We start from the raw sequence: 19251 nt of genomic DNA, 5'->3' as shown, positions 1-19251 counted from the left end.
TGAACTGAAAGTAGCACTCTGTTAGATTTGAGCGTTAGCTCTGTTAATTTGGACAGAAATACCCCCAGACCATTTTTTTACAATTCACCACATGAGAAACAAGCGAAGGGCCTGATCTGACACCATTTCAACACAAGAAACTAGCACAGGGCCTCATCTTACACCATTTGAACACAAGGTCGCTGTCTCACATGCATTAAATATAGTCTACCCACGAAAACCATTGTTCCAGTTCAACACATGTAAATAGTATTACCTTACATCTAGCAGCCACATAGCAATGCCCTATAGTCTAATTTCAGCACAGCAATACATGGCAGTTTCAGGACAGCAATATAATACAGCAGACAGCTTTTGCACTAAATACGGCACAGCAGCAGCCTTTTTCAAGGCTTAGCTTATGATGCGCCTCCTAGCAATTCCACCTGGTGATATGTGTAGTTGTGCAGCCATGCTTCTGGTTGTGGGCCCTGGACTCAATTGTGTCTCTGGAGGTTTTGTTGGAGTAGAAGTAGAAGCTGCCATCCTCCTTGTTATTGGTCCTGGACTACCTGGTGAGTGAGAGACCAAGGAAGTGGAGATGGTTGCTGGTGCTTCAGCCACTAAGGTGCTTGATGTGCCATCTTTTTTGGACTTTTGGGAAGGCTTCTTAAATGTTGATGTAGTAGCCTGAAACTCTCTTGTAATTGCATATTGCTTGATAACCAATTTGAAAGCATCTTTGTCAACAAATGTGGATCCTGCCTTAATTTCAGGGTTATCTCTGTCATATGTAGTATGTGCAACATATGCCTCTCCAACCATAGTGGCTTCATCACTTGGTACAGCATCTGGATCTTTACCTTGATATTCCTTTTGCACTCGGTTGTTCTCCACTGTCCTCTTTTCCTTTTGTTGCTGTTTAAAATATCTCCACTCTTCATCTGCTCCAATTGGATCATCTCCCTCGGGGTCAAAACCAGGCTCCATATAGTGCTCCTCCTCCTCCTCTACTCTAGGAGGGCCAGCTGCTGTAACCCCAAGTTCTGGTTCATGTGCCCATTCTTGGTCCTCATATTCTACAGCTAAAACTCTAGATGGGACATGTAGCAAATCTCTCTCATTGCTAACATGTACTTGCAGCTCATTCCCCATGACTTGCAACTCATTATCCGCCATTTGAGTCCCATTCACAGGAACATCAACATGCTCACATCTATCAACAGTCATGATGAACTTCACAATTTTTGAAGCCCGCAACAAGGTTATAAGCTCTTGATCAGTAGCAAGTCGTGTTGTATCACCATTCTGATTTTGAAACCAAAAATTTGTCTCTTGGTAGCTAGCCCAACTAAAGTGTTTGGAAACATCTTCCTCCATGTCAATGATGGAGTACTCCTCTGAATCTACCCACCACTCCAAATTTTTGCCCTTTCGGTACACAACACGACCATCCTCAATAGTTGAGAAGGAGGTGACATCAATCACTAGTCTACAAGCATTGTTCTCATCGATCCTGAAATAGTAGCAGTGCATAAATTAACAACACTGCTAACACATCTGACTTATTTGTTGCAAATCTGGTACAATCAGTACTGAGTACTCCCAATCGCATACCACATTTGTCCAAAAGTATATCTCTTTCAACTAATTTCACAATACAACTACATGTAGTAACAAATCGGGCGAGCTAGGGTTAAGAATCTTACTCTGGGGGAATCTGGAATGGATCCATCAATAGAGGTCGAGATGCAAGCCAGGACGGACTGCGTAGGGTCGCGGATCGGGGACGGCAGCTGGCGGCCTGCGCCCAGGGGGCCGGCCAAGGCACCACGCCGCCTGCTCCTGGGGTCGCCCTGCGCCTAGGGCCGGCGCCCCTGGGAGCCGCACGCTCCAGGGGCCTCCCTCCGCTGGGAGAGGCAGCGGCGCTAGCAGGAGGGGGCGGAGGAGCGGCGGGGCTGGCAGGGGGTGCGGAGAGGCGGCGCTGTGGCGGGCGCCGAGCGGAGCAGACGGGGGCGGCGGTATGTCGCGAGTCGCGAGGAATGGGAGGGCGCTCCCCGGGCGGAGCGGATGGGGCCGGCAGGATGTCGCGACTTGCGAGAAAAGGGAGGGGTGCTCCCCTGTTTTTTTCGTTGCCCATCACCCAAGGGCATAAGAGTCATTTCATATTGGGATTGTGAGCTAAAACGAGCCAAATCAAAACTTTCCGTGAGAAATTCTAACAGAATGCTAATTTCGGGTAACAGTTACATCTTTCAATGGTATTTTACGGGGCGGTCATCTTTTAGTGGTATTTTACGGATGTGGCAATCTTTCGATGGTACAGGACCAATTTTCCCTATCTCAAAAGTTAGCAAATTGTAATGGTATGGATAAAAAAAAACCCGTTTATTAGCTGAGCTCCTGCCCGGGCCGGCCCTCCCTTCCTGCGTGCGTGCGTGCGTGGCTTCGGCAATACAGGGTGCGTGGGGGGAGCGCGGCGGCGGCGACGAGGGTTTTGCTGCTCCCACACCGCGCGCAGCGGCGACGCCACCGCAGCTCCTCGCTGCCCCGGATCGAGGAGGAGGAGGAGGCGGCGGCGCCTGTGGTGGCTGCGGCAGCGGCGGGAGCGGCATGAGGGGCGGCGGCCGTGGCGGCGGCGGGAGGCAGCCCTACCCGGCGCCGGACGGGGCGGACGCGGCGGTGATCCCGGCCGCCTCCAGGAAGATGGTGCAGAGCCTCAAGGGGATCCTCGCCGACCGTTCCGAAGGCGAGATCTACGCCTCGCTCTGCGACTGCGGCATGGACCCCGACATCGCCGTCGAGAGGCTCATCTCCCAAGGTATGCTTGCGTGCTCCCTCGCTTTTTTTTCCCGCTTCACGGGTCGAATTGTTTAGAGCGGATGTTGTCGTGTGATGCTCGTCAGCGCCTAGGGTTTGTTTTTTCGCGCGGTGATTGGGCGCCGCGGATATGTGCGGCTTCGTGTCGTAACCCCCCAATCTGGACGGCTGCTATTGAATTGTTTCCCAATCTGGTCTGATTCCGCGGAAGCTGTACGCTTGTGACTTGTTTTTGCTTGCCAGTTTAGGTTTAACGGGACTGCGTGAATGCATACCGGGAAGTTTTAGTTCTGTCACGCCTTTAGATTTGTGATGTATCCGTTTATTTATTTATTTTTTGTCAACAAGTTTTGCATTTATGGATGTGGCTTATGGAACAGATGTGGCAACTTATGATGTAAGGGGGTTCAATTTAGTGCACAGGTCCTGAACTCCTGATTCATATCACATTGCAGTCCAGCTGTGTTGCAGAATCCTGTCAGCTGGCCCATGTATTATGTAATGTCTTGCTAATCTTGCATAAACATGTCTTTTTATCCTCAGCAATAGGATGGTATTTAAGTTCACTCATGTATTCTTTTCTATTTTCTTGGTTTTTAAGTTTGCTGTCATTTAATAACTTGGTATAGGCGCATTATCGTTTTTGCCGTTAACTGATACGTAATACATTTTGTTGAAATTGGAATTTCCATTAAATTCAGTGTAGAGATGCTTTGATGCCAGTGATCTTTCAGTTCTTCATGTGCTGATAGCCTTCTGCTTGCCTTGTTCTTCAATTCTGAGGGTAGATTTGCCCTATTTTAAATGCATACCTATGCATCCGGTCTTTTCTCTGGTGTCAATTAATCATTGCACTTATGCCTGATGTACCTAATAAATAAATTAATGAAACACGGCGTGGCAATAGTGTCTCTAGATCACGGAGACTCTTAATTTTTTGTTTATGATTATAATTGTAACTTTTTTATTCATATCTATTCAGATACTTTTCATGAAGTGAGGAGAAAGCGGGACAATAAAAAGGAGGTCAGTAGATGCTTGAATTCCTTATATCCCAGCTTTTCTGTAAATTCACAGTTTGCTTTTCCATCCTTTGATTTTTGTGTGAGAGTTTAACTGCAATATGACTTGACCATTGATTATGCAAAGCTTGCATTGAAGGGAAGCTCACTGTCTACTTTTCCATCTTTTGTTTTTCTTTGTGGGATGTGGGAGTTGTCTTTTTGCTGCAATGTGAGTTTAGGGTCATTGATTATGCAAGCTTGCATTTAATGGGAGACCTGGGTCCTCCCATGCTATGTGCTGGCTGATATATTCAGTTGCGTACCATTCCTGCTTGACAAAGAATCAGCATACTTCTGTTAACTGATCAGTTATTAGGTTAGCAGTCGCATTCTATGGTACTTCCTTTGAAATAGATTCATGTATATGCCAATGTTATTGCACTCAACGACCTTTCTTTGATCTTCAGTGCATCTTCGCATTTTGATCCGATTCAATGCATGTCATCTGGTTGCCAATCATTCCCCTGACAAATTCTATCATCTGTAGACTAAAGCTTCTCAGGAATCAAGACCTCGATCATTCCAGAAACCTATGTCTCGCGGGTATAAGGCTGGTTCCGATCGAAGTGGGAGAGGTAGGCTGCATTTCATATTGTGTATGGAGTTTGTAGTTTTCTCAGTCCAACCACTCGTTTTGTTTTTTCATCAACATGTCAACAGACTCAATGGGCGTTTTCAAAGGCCCTATCAAGAAAGAACCAGAGGTACATGCCCCACTTAACTTATCAGCCTTGGATGTCAAGACAAGCAATCCTGCAGAAGCTATTTCTGCTACAGGGTAGGGGTACTAATAATTTTGCATAGAGATAACCTATGCACTAATTGTTTCGTTAATGTTTTTCTTTTTCCTTTATATTGCTTGAGTCAATGTTCTTTCTCCTATTTCATTCTCCCCCTTTTTCTTTATTTGTTTCGCATCATTTCTTGTGACTCTTGTTGGCTTTTATAGCTAATCTAACCATCTTGCTTGGGACAGGCTTTGTAGTTGTTGAAGCTGTTGCGTTAGTTTCAGTCATTCCCCTATACTTGTTTATGGTTTTGCAACATTTGTCCATTCTTCTAATAAATTACATCAGAAACAAAGAGATGTTTGGGCGCAAAACTTTAATGGCTTGCATTTCATCTCTTTTTGTATTAGGGTTCTCTTCACAAAGGTGGATAACAGACAATTTAGGTGCCACAGAACAAAGTGTCAGTATTTTTTTTGCATATAAATATAATCATCAGTTATTTTTTACTTGTTATCCTAGTTAATGTGCAATGTAACAAAAGATATAATAGTAGTTTCATCATAAAAACAGTACTCAAGTTTCTTTATATTTTTGTATGTTTTACTAACATATGTCTAGAGAAAGCAATGGTAGAAAATTTTTGCTTGATAAGATAAAGTATTGATGCCCTACTCTTCAAGTAACCTGCAGGGCCTGATACCTTTGGGGTTGATTATTATGAAGAGATCAATAATTTGTTCTTCTCTAACAATGTTTTTTTTCCCATTGTGGTCTATATTCTTTACTGTTCATATCATACCATAACCATTTTCTAAATTAAACTGCGACTTCTTTCAATTTTGACAATGTACACCTTCACTCATGAAAACTAGTTAAAACTTTTTTTCTGATAATTTGAACAAGGTAGACTTCCTTGATAGTCATCTTAATGGTTTGTGCTTCTATTTGCAGCAATGTTGACCAAGCTAATGCAAAGAACACTCAGCCTCCATCTCAAGTGCAGCATGGTTGGGGCGGTATTCCAGGTCGCCCTTCCATGGCTGAAATAGTCAAGATGGGCAGGCCTCAAGCTAAAGTTGGGAGCAGATCTGTTGCAAGTAGCACAGGCATGCCAGCTGTTGGTGATTCAGTCATTTCCAATACACCACCCAAGGAATACAACAGAAATGTTGCGTCGGAAGTAGGCCATGGCACAGCAGATAAATTACCAAATGGTGCTGTTGAAGTGTACTCTGCACCTAAAGATGCTTCCTCAGTTGACATGTTACCCCCAGCTGATGGAGCAGATATAGCAGCTCCTTCCAAAGTTGAAGATTCATCAACTCCGGATGTCAATGAAAATGGCATTGAAAAAGAGACAAATTTGGAGGAGGGCAATACAGAAATTCTGACAATGTCTGGACAATTTTCTGCTTCTGGTAAAGATAAATCAGAATATACTGAAGTTGCCACACATCAGGACGATGTCTCGATAGAGAAAACAGATGACTTTCATTCCAATGGCCTTTCATTTGAGCATAACCAAAGTAAGTCAAAACAAATCTCATTGTTATCAGTATTTCTGCATGTGGTTGGTCAACTTGTATAATTCTGAAGGCCTACTTACTTACTTAGTAAATTAAGTCGGAAGCTAGCTTATTTTATTTCTATGGACGATTTTTCATTTGTTTCCTATGGTTATCTGTTATTACACCACCATATGGCTACCATGATGCGAAGTTAGTCAGTTGAAATTTCTTTCTAGAATTCTCCATCTCTATCTGCATGTACACTTTTATATTGCACTCTTGCATGCCATAATACCCAATTACACATTAATTACTGACCTTCTGTTTTGTATCGTTGTTCTACAATACCCCTTCATGACTTGTGGGGCCTGTGGATCTCTTGATTTGTTTTGTCTTTCTTGTACTATAAACCTTTTGGTGTTGCTCATCAAGATCTCATTTTTTATTACCATTTACCCCTTTGATGGCAGGTTTGAATGATGATATGTCTGCCACGACAAAACAATTTGACCAGTTGACTCTGCACGAGGGATCAAAATCATCTGATGATAATCCAGCAGTAATAATACCTGACCATCTTCAGGTTTCAAATGCTGACTGCGCACACTTGACATTTGGTAGTTTTGTGTCTGGTACACTCGATGCATCTTTGACCACAAAACCTCTTGAGGGTCACGGGGAAGCTGCAACAGCTCCTGATGAGCATTCAATTAACCAGGCAGATGTCATGTATGATTTCTAATTTTTAGTATCCTTCACCCCCATTTTGTTCTGTAGCGCTTATAAGTCCTTTTTTTTCAGAATGCATGAGGATGAAAGCAAGGCGACAGCAACTCCGGCAGCTAATGAATATGTTGCTTCCACGACAAACAGCAACATGGAGAATCTTGATATTACATCAGTACAACAATCTGAAGTGACAAGAGCCAATTTCTTGGATGTTCCAAACACTATTGAATATACGCTATCATCAACCTCAGATTTTGCAATTTCAAGTGCAGCGCTGCAAGATTCTGCTCCACACAGTTATCTACAGGAAAACCGGCAGTTCCAGAATGTTTCACCTCTGTCAAACTTTATGGTATGTATCCATGTGTCCCTGGTTCTAACTTGCACTGATATAGCTCGTTGAAATAGAAAGAGAGATGATGTTTCATTTTTTTTTCTAGGAGAGCTGCCCGTCATTTCATTTCATTAAGAAGAAAAAAAAGACACCAAAATGTACTTAACACACACCCCCACACAACCCACACACCCACACATTCGAACACAACACACCCACCCTTGAATAAACACTTGAGTGTATGCCACACCTTCCTGAAAGAATTCACACAATATTTATCAATTTATTTACACTACTGTATTTTGCTACTAACGTCTGTTTTATTACTCTGTATCTGCAGCAAATACAAAATGGTCTCCTGCCACCCGCAATCCCGCCATTACGCGAATTTGATCCAGCGTTCTCACTCTTGCTCACTAACCCTCCTATGATGCATGGTACGACGTCATCGTCCATGAACAATGCAACGGTTTCTACGCAGCCCCAGGAGGTATGAACATCTCACTGAATCATGTGACTTCATCTTCATCTATGCTTTTCAGTGAAGCAGCCATGTATTTCTTGCCAACTTTGTACATTCTATCTTGTGGTTATGCTGCCTGTAGGTAATTGATGTTGCTAGGTAAACTAATCAGCAAAAGTTGTGATCTGGAAAAGGGTAGAATATATCTCCTTTTTTTGTTGCTGACAAACTAAATGTAAAAAATAGGATCCAGAGTTTGCTATAGAGAATGCGCCTTTCTTTCTGTAGTATTGGTTGCCAATAGTCCTATGATTTGAATTGGTGGAACTTGAATTTTTTTGCAAAAGATGAGGAAACGATGCATAGAACTTACTATCCTGCTATCTGATCATTTCCTAATCCTTAAATTTGTCATGGTACCGGTAAATCTGTTAAATAATGTGGTGCTAGCACGATAAGTTTCCTTCTCTTAACTCTGCCACCTGTTCCTATTTATGCTAACTACGTCATTAGCAAGCTTATTGTGTATTGTTTATCTTCATATTGAATCCAACAAATATATTTTACATTCTTGATTGTGTGTTTGTTTCTTGCAGAGTGCCAATCCTGTTGGGTTACCCAACCCTCAATTGACTCAATCTCAGCCAAGCACCAGCATTGCGTCAGGGCCTCCTCTCCCTCAACATCTTCTTCATCCCTATGCTCAAGCAACTCTTCCTCTTGGGTATGCAAGCATGTTTGGCTATCCATCTCTGCCGCCAAGTTATGCATATATCCAACCTGCTGCTTTTCAGCAACCATATATGAACAATATGTTCCACCAAGCAGCTGCTGCACTTCCCAACTCGAGTGTGAAATACCCTCTACCACAGTACAAAACTCTAGCTAGCTTACCACAGCCAGCTCCTTTGCTCTCAAGCTATGTTGGTGGCTTTGGAACTGCAAACAACATGCCTGGAAATTTTCCTGGGAACCAAAACACAGCATCAGCGACCACAACTCTCGGGTTTGATGGATCGGTGCCTCCACAGTACAAAGATGGAAATCAGTTTATTTCTCTTCAACAGCAGGTACTATATTACACCTGAGCTATGCATCCCAGATGGACATAATTTACGTGATCACTAATTTTTCATTTGTTGCTGACAGAATGAGAACCCTGCAATGTGGATGCATGGAGCTGGTTCACGAGGAATGCCCCCACTTGCAGCCAGTACCTTGTATGGCTATCAAGGGCAGAGTCACCAGGGCGGGCTTCGGCAGGGCCAGCTACCTTCACAGTTTGGTGCCGCGCTTGGGCAGTCACAGCCAGGCCTGGGCCCAGAACACCGAAACCCCAGTGATGGCAACCTAAGTGCAGCTGCTCAGGCTAACCCAATGTGGCCAAATAGCTACTGATCGATCCTTTGTCAACTTTGCTGAAGGCGGTCCTGTTGTGCGCGACGCTATACAGCATCTAATGGCTTTTGGCCTGATCCAGGCAGATGGATAGCAGCTATGTACATGAGTTGCTATCGGGACATTTTGGGAGGCCCTGAGAGATATATGTTCGAAGCTTGTAGCGTTTCTAGGATATGGGCAAGGTTGTAGTTTGATCTATTTATTCAAATTCTGATATAAAGGGATCGTTCTTTTTCTGTTTTATTTTTCCTTTTTGCGTTTTACATATCTTGTGACACAGCAGCACCATTAATTTTCGAGGAAGCAAAAGTAGAGCCAAGGTTTACATCACCGGCTTATTTCGCCTGCTTTGTTAACTCATCATTGCCAAGATTGTGTCTGATCCATTACCAAGATTGTGTCTGATCCATTACCTTGTCAGCACCCATTATTATCTGTGGATCTTGCGATGAATTCCTCGGATCAATAGTTGTTTGAACATGTCATTCACAATGTTGGTATTCATGAAAAAGATATGGAGACCAGGCGACAAGTCGTTTTACTTTTTGCGTATTTACATGTTCGATTGCACGCATGGCAGATGTAAAAGAGAAGGGATAGCTACATCACTGAGGGCACGGACTGATGATCAGTCCTCAAAGACCTGCGGTAGCGCAGGATGCCGAAGCGCAGGAAGAAGAAGCAGAGCTTGGCGAGGACGATGACGGACTCGATCACCCACAGCAGGTAGAAGATGACGTTCTCGTACAGGATCTGGAGGAAGTCGACGCGCGGGAGGCCGCCAGACCCGAGCCTCCGCCGGCGCAGCGCCCGGACGCGCAGCGTCCACCGCGGCGACGGCGACTGCTGTTGCTCGGGGCCGCCATCGCCATCTTCTTCCGCAGCCACTCACGCTTCCTCCCGCCGGCCATGGGGGCGGTGTCCGTCGGCCGATCGGCTCTGGCGTCTCCGAGCTCGATCTCTACTTCGACCTGAATGCCTGATCCCGTGTCGATGCAATTCTTGCTAGGCTGGCTACTCTGCCTCGAGCCTTTTATGTTGGAAGGTGACGCGTTCTTGCAGCCGCGTGTTGACGAATCGCTGCACCAGTTTCTATAGTTTGTGGATATGATATGCGAGTGGTTGAGACCAAGCGGCAAAAGGCTTGGACATTAGCTAGCCTAGCCATCCGAACCCGGTCAGGTCAAATTGCAGCACACGCCAGGGCGCAGTGCCAACGAGCCCGGTAGCTTCCTGGGAAGATCGCAGGAGCGTTGTGCTGACGACGGCGCGAGCTTGGCTTATGCAGCTGGCCTTGTGCAGCAACAAGGATAATGGAGTGGTTGGTTCAGACTTGAGACTCGAGTAGAGGCGTGTCGCCAAGTGCCAACGGCCCAACAAGTCAACAATTGCCAGCCTAACGGCTAACGCGTGCGTGTACTCGTGCAGCTGCAGGGCGCGGCCGGCGCACGGCTGCTTCAGGCAGGCGGAGGCTCCCGGCGAAAGAGACGAAGCGTGATCAGGATCTCAGTACAGGGGTTACTATCTGTCAGTCTATCCTCTTTACACATCCGAGTACTGACAAGGGAGAGCAGAAACTAGAATCTGCATGCATGATTGCATCTGCTCTTCCGATCCGGCAGATTACCTGAACATCGCCTCTGCATCCTCTGCAGCATCAAGTCATGGTGATCTGATCCCCACCTCACCTTCAGGCCTCAGCGTCGAAGACGCCACCGCCTCTAACACCTGGACGTACCGCAACTGAACGTCCTGCTGCGGCGCACGGCACAACGGCGACGCGGCGGCTTGGGCTGCTGCGTGTGGAGGTTCAGCCGGCCAGTGTCGCGATCAGGAGGCACGTCGCCAGCGACAGGATCGTCTTCTTCCTGCTGCCCGGCGCCGTCACCGCGGCGCTGATGCTGTCGCCGTATTCCGGCGGCGACATGGACCCGTAGAGCGGCGGGGAGGTGCCGTATCCGGCGGGTGGGGAGCTCCCGTACCCGCCAGGAGGAGACCCGTAAGTTGGCGGCAGCGGCGTCGACGTGTTCAGGACAGAAGCACCGGTGCTGTCAGAGAGAGTTCACCCACCCCAAAAGGACAGAAATCAGCACGTTTATTTAACCTTGTTTCCTGTAATTTTGCTTCGGTGAAAACTGAAAAAGCTGCTAGAATTTACCTAGTTGCTGGATACTGGCATGCCGAAGTACCTGCGCACACAATTGGAAAGCAGCGGTTGAATATCTTTGCAGAAATTTCAATTCTTTTTTTCTGCTAAAAAACATCACGATGTGTTCTGGATGGAGCTTGCCGATGGGTACAGTAGTTTACTTGGGTTGGTGCTGGTGAGGACGGCGGTGCCGCCGAAGTCGCAGCTGGTCTGGACGGGGTTCTTCTGGTAGTAGCTGTTGAAGGCGTAGGAGGCGTGGTCGCGGACGGTGTCCGGGCTGAAGCAGCTCCCGCCCTGCTGGATGGGGGAGCAGTCCGCGCCGCCCTGCCCGCACGCATAGTCCAGCGCCACCTGCAGCGCCGTCGCGCTCGCGCTGGGGCTCGCCACGCACCAGCTGCCGCCGCCGCCGGCCAGCGACGGCGCCTGCGTCGCCGGCGTCGCGGTGGGCATCGCCGTGGGCGTCGTGACCGTGGGGGTCACCACCGGGACGGTGGCCAGTGGCGAGGTCACGTCCCGCTCCGGCGTGTCCCCGGCGCGCCCCAGCTCGGCGGGCTCCTGTCTCTGCTCGCTTCCCCTGCCTGCGGCTGCAACCAAATCACCATCTTTTAGTAGCTGGATGAAGCTTTCGCCTTGTGCTTAGTTTGATTTTTAGCACTGTAATTCCCACTGGTGATTAAGAGAAACAAAAGCAAATAGTATTTTGTTTCGTAGTTGATCCTGATAAAGTGGGTGTTTGTCTGTTGGTGCGACTAGTGACACGACACTCTGCTCGTCAGCAGCAGCAACCACGTCGGACATGATTAAAGTGACTAAGCAAACAAAAGACAAACACAAGATCTCAGCCAAAAAACAGCGCATCTACGTAATCCCAGAGACAATTCTGTGTTCTTTGTAACCAACCAGCTTTGCTGCTCAAACCCAAGTTCGTTGCAAGTGACATGCCAATCAACGGATTCAGCATCCAAATCTCATTACAGAAGCTACAACTACGGGACAGCAGACAGTCGAGCAACTCACCATGGCAGAAGAGGAGGACGGCGAGGAGAGACGCCAGCCAATGGACTGGCCTCAGACCTTCCATGAGCCTCGCCCCCTCGCCTCGAGCTCTGAGCTCTGCCTCGCAACAAGGTAGTGCTTACTAGTAGCCGGCAGGGGCGTGCTGTTTCAGGAGCTAGTGTAAAGTGAGCTCGTCAGCTGCTGCTGCTACCACTCTTCTACTCACTGCATCTACCTGCTGAAGCTGCTTGTGTTCAGAGTGCAGACGCTGAGACGCATGTGCTTTCTAGTTTCTTCAGTACACGAATGAGTTCGCAGGTCAGGTCGAGGAATAAGAGGAAACTTGGGCGGGGAGACTGCTTGGCCAGGGGCTTTAATCCGCGGTGCTGATCAATAGATTAATACGAACACAAAAAGGAGTGGGAAAGTAAAAAAGGTTGGGTGAGTTGGGAGGTGAAAGAAATGAGAGGACAAATTCTTGATGCTATGTGGTGGGGTAGACTGTACACTGCCTTCATGATGGCGGATTAGCCGCCATGATGAGCCGTGGATTTCCGTTTGGTGCAGCCGGGCTCATCGGGGTTAGATTATCTTGTAGATGGGAACGAATCTCTTCCAGATTCGTGCGGGAATGCGTTTCCTTCCTTTTTTCCTGTCCAAGTACACGCTGAATCATGTACTATGTATCCTGTATTGCAAAGATCATGTACGTATCTGAATCACCATACTCTATATCCTTCTTCTCAGGTCATTGTTCGCAACTGCTTCAACCCCATACTACGATACAGATGTCGAGCTCATCGTTTCCTGACGGCACGCACGTTGCCATTACCCGTCGAACAGGTTGGTCTTGATCGAGTTCGCGATAAGCTGGTAAAGACTAAGAGAACTAGAGAAGGAGGCCAACTTTTTCGTCTGATGCCGTCTGCCTGCGTCTCCTTTGTACTTTGCAAACTGCAAAGCCGGCCACGGGACGAGCCGATAGATCATGTGACGAGAACATCGCCGTGCTGAACACGCTCATGGCAGGGTCTTCTTCAAGTTATAAATCGTCACCAACTCGGTCATCGCGTTCATCTCGGATTCAGTCTCATACGGCATCCAAATGAGGTGATCTTGGATGCGTTAGAAAGTTGACGACGAGACGCTTCTTTTGGTCCTGGTCCTAGCTCCAGAAGCCTCGTGGATCATCCTATGTGACTACGGAAAAGTGCCGCGCCACCTGTTTTGGACCTTTTCAGACTTTGTATTGTGTCAGGACTTAAGCCCATGTTGTGCCCCCCGTCGCCCCCAACCCTAGGACGCCCGTGGTTCTCCCATAGACTCAGTAGCTACCGCCGTTTAGACTTGAATTTTGTTTAGTCTTGTGATTTTCTTCGAGAAACATACATTGCATCATTATATTTGTGGCGACAAATCCTTATACATTGATCTAGGCCCCACGTTCATAATCTCCTCAACTGTGTCGATTAGTCCTTTGGAATCGAGTTCCTAAACCCCTCTTGTGATTCGCTTTATTCATACTTGCAATTATCAGATTGCGTGTTTATCCTTACTTACTTGTGTTATTCGATTCGCTTGCATAAAAAAACTTCTTGGCGATGTATATCAAGTTGTGCTTAGTTGATAACCAACGGACAGTGGTGTAGCAGTTGTATGATTCGAATCGTGCTGATTTGAAGTCGAATCATCAACGTCGAGTTCTCCACTAATTGAATATACTTTTACCTCTCGGAAGATCGCACCTAGAGCTCATCGCTACGTAAACCAGCGATCACTAGGCGTACAAACGACGCATCGAAACGGGAAAGCGCCTGAGCTGGAGCAAGCCGATGACTCCATCGAGGTTCTCCGCCCCCACGCTTTGCATCTCCTTTCGCGCGCCTTGAGCGGAGCAGAGCCGGATCGGCCACTGAAAAAGCTCGGAGATTTGCTTTTTGTCCCTCGAGCCATAGGCCCAAGGCTAGCCGGCGCCGCCTAGCGAGGAGTAAAGAAGAACGTGGTGGCCACTGGCCACCCTCGGAAGCCTGAGCATCCGATGAACAGTGGGTCAGCTAAACCTAGCAGTGCCACGAGTAGATGCAAAGCCCGCACTAGGCTGGTATAAAGCCATGGAATCTGTTGCCAGTGGCCGCTGGGCTACTAGAATGTTTCCATGGAATGGCCGAACTGCTCAGGTGCAGAGGGCAAGAGACTTCGGCCCTGTTTGGATCCCATTTTTTTTTCAGAAGTCCCTATCACATCAAAAGGAATCTTACTATTTTATAGTATTAAATAAAATCTGTTTATAAATGTTTTTTGACAGCTGAGTGCTTTTTCGCGAGACGAATCTAATGAGCCTAATTAATCCATAATTTGCTACAATGATGCTACAGTAACCATTCGCTAATCATAGATTAAGATATCTCATTAGATTCGTCTCGCAGTTTAGCCCTAGGGTTCTGCAGTTAGTTTTATAATTAACATTTATTTAATACTTCTAAATACTAAAAAGTTCCTGAGACTTTTTTTAAGTCCCTATTCCAAAACACCCCCTTCGTATGGAAACGGGAAACTACTTGGAATCAATTTTTTTTTAAAAAAGATGGTGTTCAGACTTGGGGCAGAGTAATTTGTCATGGAAGCCAGAAGCAAGCATGCATATCAATCATGATGTTGTTAGTGGGCTTTGGGTGTGGCAGTCACAGTCGTAGCTCGAACAGGGGTCCAACACTAGTGACGAGACTAGCAACTTGTTTGCGAATTTTTAAAGCTGTCGGAAGGAAGAAAGTTTGCGAGTTTTCGTCCACGAGGCAAACAAAGCCGCTGCCGCCGCATCCTCAAATAATCATCCAAGAGGAGAGGCGTAGAGAAGTAGAAGAAGAGATTTGCAAAAGTGTGATTATCCAATTAAAGAGCAGATCCAGATTGTAAAATTATTCAATTCTCCATACCCCTTATATGTTGATTCAATAATTCAAATTGAAATTTTCATAGTTTATATAGAGATATTGGTTTGCACCTGATACGTTACCTTTATACCAAAGCCGCTTGCGTCAGGAGTCTAGAGCTCCCTGCCATGCTTGGGATTGCTGCTAACACTACGGATGGCGCGATGATTGCTTGGGGGTTAATGGCAATGACCCGCGGCTGAGACCAATCATCATCATCAAAGTAAAAAATTACTCGGGTAGCATTTAGGAATTCCGAAAGATTAAAGACCAAATGAAAGGGCTGATGCTAGTCCGACTGCTAGTACTCCGCTTTGCCTGAGCAGATTTGAGCAGAATTGGGCCTAATGAGAAAAATTAAAGAAGACAGACATGATTTATTGATTGGGCTCCACTGGTACTGATAGTTTCTCCTCGGCCCAATGTAAGTTGGGCCACGGCCCACTGAGCATACCGTATAGGCTAAATGTTGGCCCAAAGCCTATCATGGCACAGTGGATTGGCCATCTGAATACTGATTCTGAAGAAAGCGCTGCATGACAGCATGAACTGAACTCATTTCATATCGACCCTACTCTCCAACCAATTCAGGAAACTGCAGACAACTTCCATCACTTTCCATGAGATCAAGGCAGCTAATAGATCAGATCATCCAAGCGGATAAGGAGATAATGCCAACATATTCTGTTTGCATCATCCACGAGAGCCACGCCGTCCTGTTCCAGGACAGGGCTGCAGGACAAGTTGAGGGCGAACCTGACAGCAACTGTTGGAACCGATGATCCGAAGCCAGCCACTTGTTCAAGTGATTGACACGATGCCCATACCCTGCTAGTTCCATGAAAGACAGCAATTGTTCGTTCAAAAAAAAAGATTTACAAATTCACGGAAATGCGGCTGCAAACCAAAGCAATGCAAAATAGTAAGTCGCGTCGCCCGTGACCGCGGCAGGAGTTCGGCATTGATCTGCCGGCCCTGCAGAGGAAGCAGCTCGCTTCTCTGCAGCCTGCACCACTGCCTCATGCCCTCATGCATTATCCAGTTCAGACTAGTAGTTGCAATAACCAATGGCCATCCCCGCTTCGGGGAGGAAAAGGATAGCGCTTTTTTTGACTCTGAAGAAGAACGAGCCACTGTTCTTCGTGCCGACCCTACATCCAATGAGTTCAGAAACTTCAATCTGGTTTTTCAAAAAAAAAAAGGAACTTCAATCCAGCATCTGTCATTTTCAGTATGGCTGAAGGCCGAAACCAATAATTCATTGCTCCTCCGCTCGATCTAAGCAAATGATTCCCACGTCTTACTGTTGAGACCCATGCAGTTCTGTTCGAAGAAAAAAAAGGAAAAAGAAATACAGGCCCATACAGCGAAGCAAAGACCGGGGGTCCTGTGATCCTGTCTAGATTCAAAACATTTTTGGAGTTTGGAAAAATATTACAGTTACCATAAAATGCCACTATCTTTTTTTTGTAGTCTTAAAAACGCGACACGAGAAGTCGACAACTGCTGGTTCTTTTTTTTTTTTTGAAAAGATACAACTGCTGGCTCTTAGAAACTACTGGCAACCCCTGAATCAGAATCTGCATACAGGTGATGTTGGTTCCAGGACAAGACTGCAGAGTTGGCTGGCCGCCACATGACAGGCACCAATGGGAGCTTACCCTGCCTCAAGGACCCAGCAACTCCAGCATCAACGCACACAGCCACTAGTTCAGCTGCTGATTGACAGCGTGCTTGACACTTGGGACCCCCCTACAACATGCGCTGCCGTGAGAAACCCATTGCATGCTCCGGTGACATGATTGTTTGCTTAAGCATCCTCAGCCAAGAACTTTTTTGCGTGGCAGCCAGGGCAACAACGCTGACCGGGGAGGAGAAGCGCACGGCAGTTTTTACGCGGCTCACAGCCGCTTACAAGCAGTTTTCAGAGGTTTCACGTCCAGGCCTGAAAAATTCTACGATTTGGCACAAGGAACATGAACCTTAATTTGACTTTGGACAGGAAGGACGGATTCAAGTGTCACGCTTTTTCTTCACCTCACTGTGTTCTGCTGGCTACTTTTCCAGCCAAATAATAGTATTTTTCTCTCACATCAAACCAGCACCAGCCACCAGGCAGCAGTAATTTTCTCTCACAACAAACTAGCACCAGCCACCAGCCACCAGCCACCAGCCGTAGCCAGCAGAACATTCCAAGCCTTCCTGTTCCTTGCACACCTCCTCCTTGTTTTGGATTATTTTTGTGTTGATTGAATCTTCTCTGCATCTCTCACAAATAATATACTGTATTTTGCTCCAATGATGTCCCTGCTGTGTGCTTGTATTATTGCTGTTGTTTAATTCTCATCCAGATGGCGTGCGTATGCCATGGTTGTAGCCATTGACCACATGCATGTATGCCGTTTCCACTTTCCAGTGGAGTGGGGTGGCCTGAGGGTACAAGAAATGCAAGTTGCCGTACAAGAAACTGAGAAGAGAACCGAGCAGCGCTCGGGTGGCTAGCGCAGGCGGTGGCGCGCAGCCGGCGCGAGTTCGATTCCCAGGAAATCGCACTCGTGTCTCTCACCGGAGTTTGGCTCCAATAAAATTTCAGTTGCCTTTCACGCGTGGAGCTATAAAAGGACTGCGACGGGTTCCTCGCCTACGGAGCCTTGATGGTTCCGGTGATCTCTCGAAGGACGTGGTCTTCGTATCTGTGTGTAGTTGTAGGTCTGATTGTACACGTGTGGTGTGCGTATGTAGGATGGTGCGTGCGTGTATGAACAGATAATACAGCTGCACTCAGATGAGAGGCATAAAAAAACTGAGAGAGAAAAGGGAGAACGAAACGTGGAAGAACAGCTCACATGAGCAGAGTACAAGCTGCAAATTGCATGCTCTCATGGTCTCACGAATACCATTCTCCTCTTTCCCTAAAAAAAAGCCAAAAACTTTGCCAATGGCTCAAGGGCAAAATTGTACAGCCATTTTATCCAAAAAAACGTACAGGCATGGCATTAGCAAAGGAAAAAAGACTAACAAACAGAATAAAAAAACAAGCGACATTTTCGACGGCAAGGGTTATCCGAGCCCACCGCTTGGTTCAGTTTTCAGAGATTTGACGACGAGGGCTGCAAAATTCCATGTCCTTCAGATAATCAGATTACGACTCACATCAACATTCATAGAAAGAAAAACGGGGCGCGTACCTTTTTAAAAAAATAAAAGGGCGCATATCTGATGTGGAAGAACGGAGCAACAAGTTCATCATTCGTTTCTGAAAAAGCGAAGCAGCTGAGTCCATTGGCAGTCACGCTCATGATGCATGAATTTTCCAGCGGGATGAACAGGAACCCTTTCTGGGGCCACACTACACTAGCATCCATCTCCCTAGCTAGTTTATTTACAATGTTGTCTTGCTTCGTTTCGGCGCTTATCTACCAATGCTACGGCTTTATCCTTGTACTGAACAGTGGTTGGCGTCAATAATGTACTCGTTTTGTATTATTGTAGCTGTTCCTTTCTGATCCAGAATTCCACATGGCGTCCGACTTGGATCCATTTAGTGACCACAACTGATCGACGGCTCAAGAAATGCCGCAAGTTGCTCTAAAGAAACTTGGGAAAACGAGGTAGCGAGAGCAACAAAGTCAGTTTTTCAGAGCAGGCTGAGCTGCTCGCCCTCTCGATGCACATCACAGTACTGTTTCTCCCTTCAGGGATCATCATCGCCGGCGAACTAATCAGTTGCAGCCGGGCAGTGTAGCAGAAATTCCAGAGCACTGTTTCATTTTGCTCGCAAGAACGCAAACCGTTCAAAATTTGTGCGAATTCTGCTTGCTCGCACTCGCAGGCAACGTCGATCGGCATCACATTCTTTGCTCTTTGGGGCAAAATTGGACGACTTTTTTGCTTGGTGTTTTTATGGAACATTCAGATGCAACCACAGAAAGAACGAGACTCCAGCCTCACACAGGCCTTCCATTTCAACAGTGGGATCCAACCTGAAGTGACCCCAACCTTCACACAGGCCTCCCATTTCTTCCTCTTCTGCTACGCTGGAAAATACCACGCCCGGTGATCACCTGCAAACCACGAACATCCGGTAGCATCACTGACGACAGTGATGGATAGAACGGGTCACCAGCATCAGGGGCCCAGCGTTTTG

The 19251-nt window shown here is 46.7% G+C and overlaps 2 protein-coding genes across 2 annotated transcripts; one reads left to right on the top strand and one right to left on the bottom strand.

Annotated features, from left to right (window-relative positions):
- The first annotated feature begins 2396 nt into the window (after positions 1-2396).
- Positions 2397-9375, top strand: LOC120697732. The gene is made up of 10 exons (XM_039981044.1): positions 2397-2800; positions 3782-3825; positions 4351-4438; positions 4524-4641; positions 5546-6120; positions 6573-6831; positions 6904-7183; positions 7506-7655; positions 8225-8698; positions 8778-9375. The coding sequence occupies exons 1-10, from the start codon at positions 2593-2595 to the stop codon at positions 9024-9026; spliced, it is 2445 nt and encodes an 814-aa protein (XP_039836978.1). The 5' UTR covers positions 2397-2592; the 3' UTR covers positions 9027-9375.
- A 125-nt stretch (positions 9376-9500) lies between these two features.
- LOC120697733 (PLASMODESMATA CALLOSE-BINDING PROTEIN 3-like) lies at positions 9501-12693 on the bottom strand. The gene is made up of 4 exons (XM_039981045.1): positions 12196-12693; positions 11340-11762; positions 11188-11218; positions 9501-11077 (listed from the first exon to the last, which is right to left on the bottom strand). Exons 1-4 carry the CDS (start codon positions 12257-12259, stop codon positions 10840-10842), a joined length of 756 nt encoding a protein of 251 aa, XP_039836979.1. The 5' UTR covers positions 12260-12693; the 3' UTR covers positions 9501-10839.
- Between the last annotated feature and the right edge of the window lie 6558 nt (positions 12694-19251).

Source organism: Panicum virgatum, chromosome 3K (genome assembly GCF_016808335.1).
Source record: "Panicum virgatum strain AP13 chromosome 3K, P.virgatum_v5, whole genome shotgun sequence".
Classification (NCBI taxonomy): Eukaryota; Viridiplantae; Streptophyta; class Magnoliopsida; order Poales; family Poaceae; genus Panicum; species Panicum virgatum.
The sequence above is the reverse complement of the archived record's forward strand: the minus strand, read 5'-3'. Positions and strand labels throughout refer to the sequence as shown.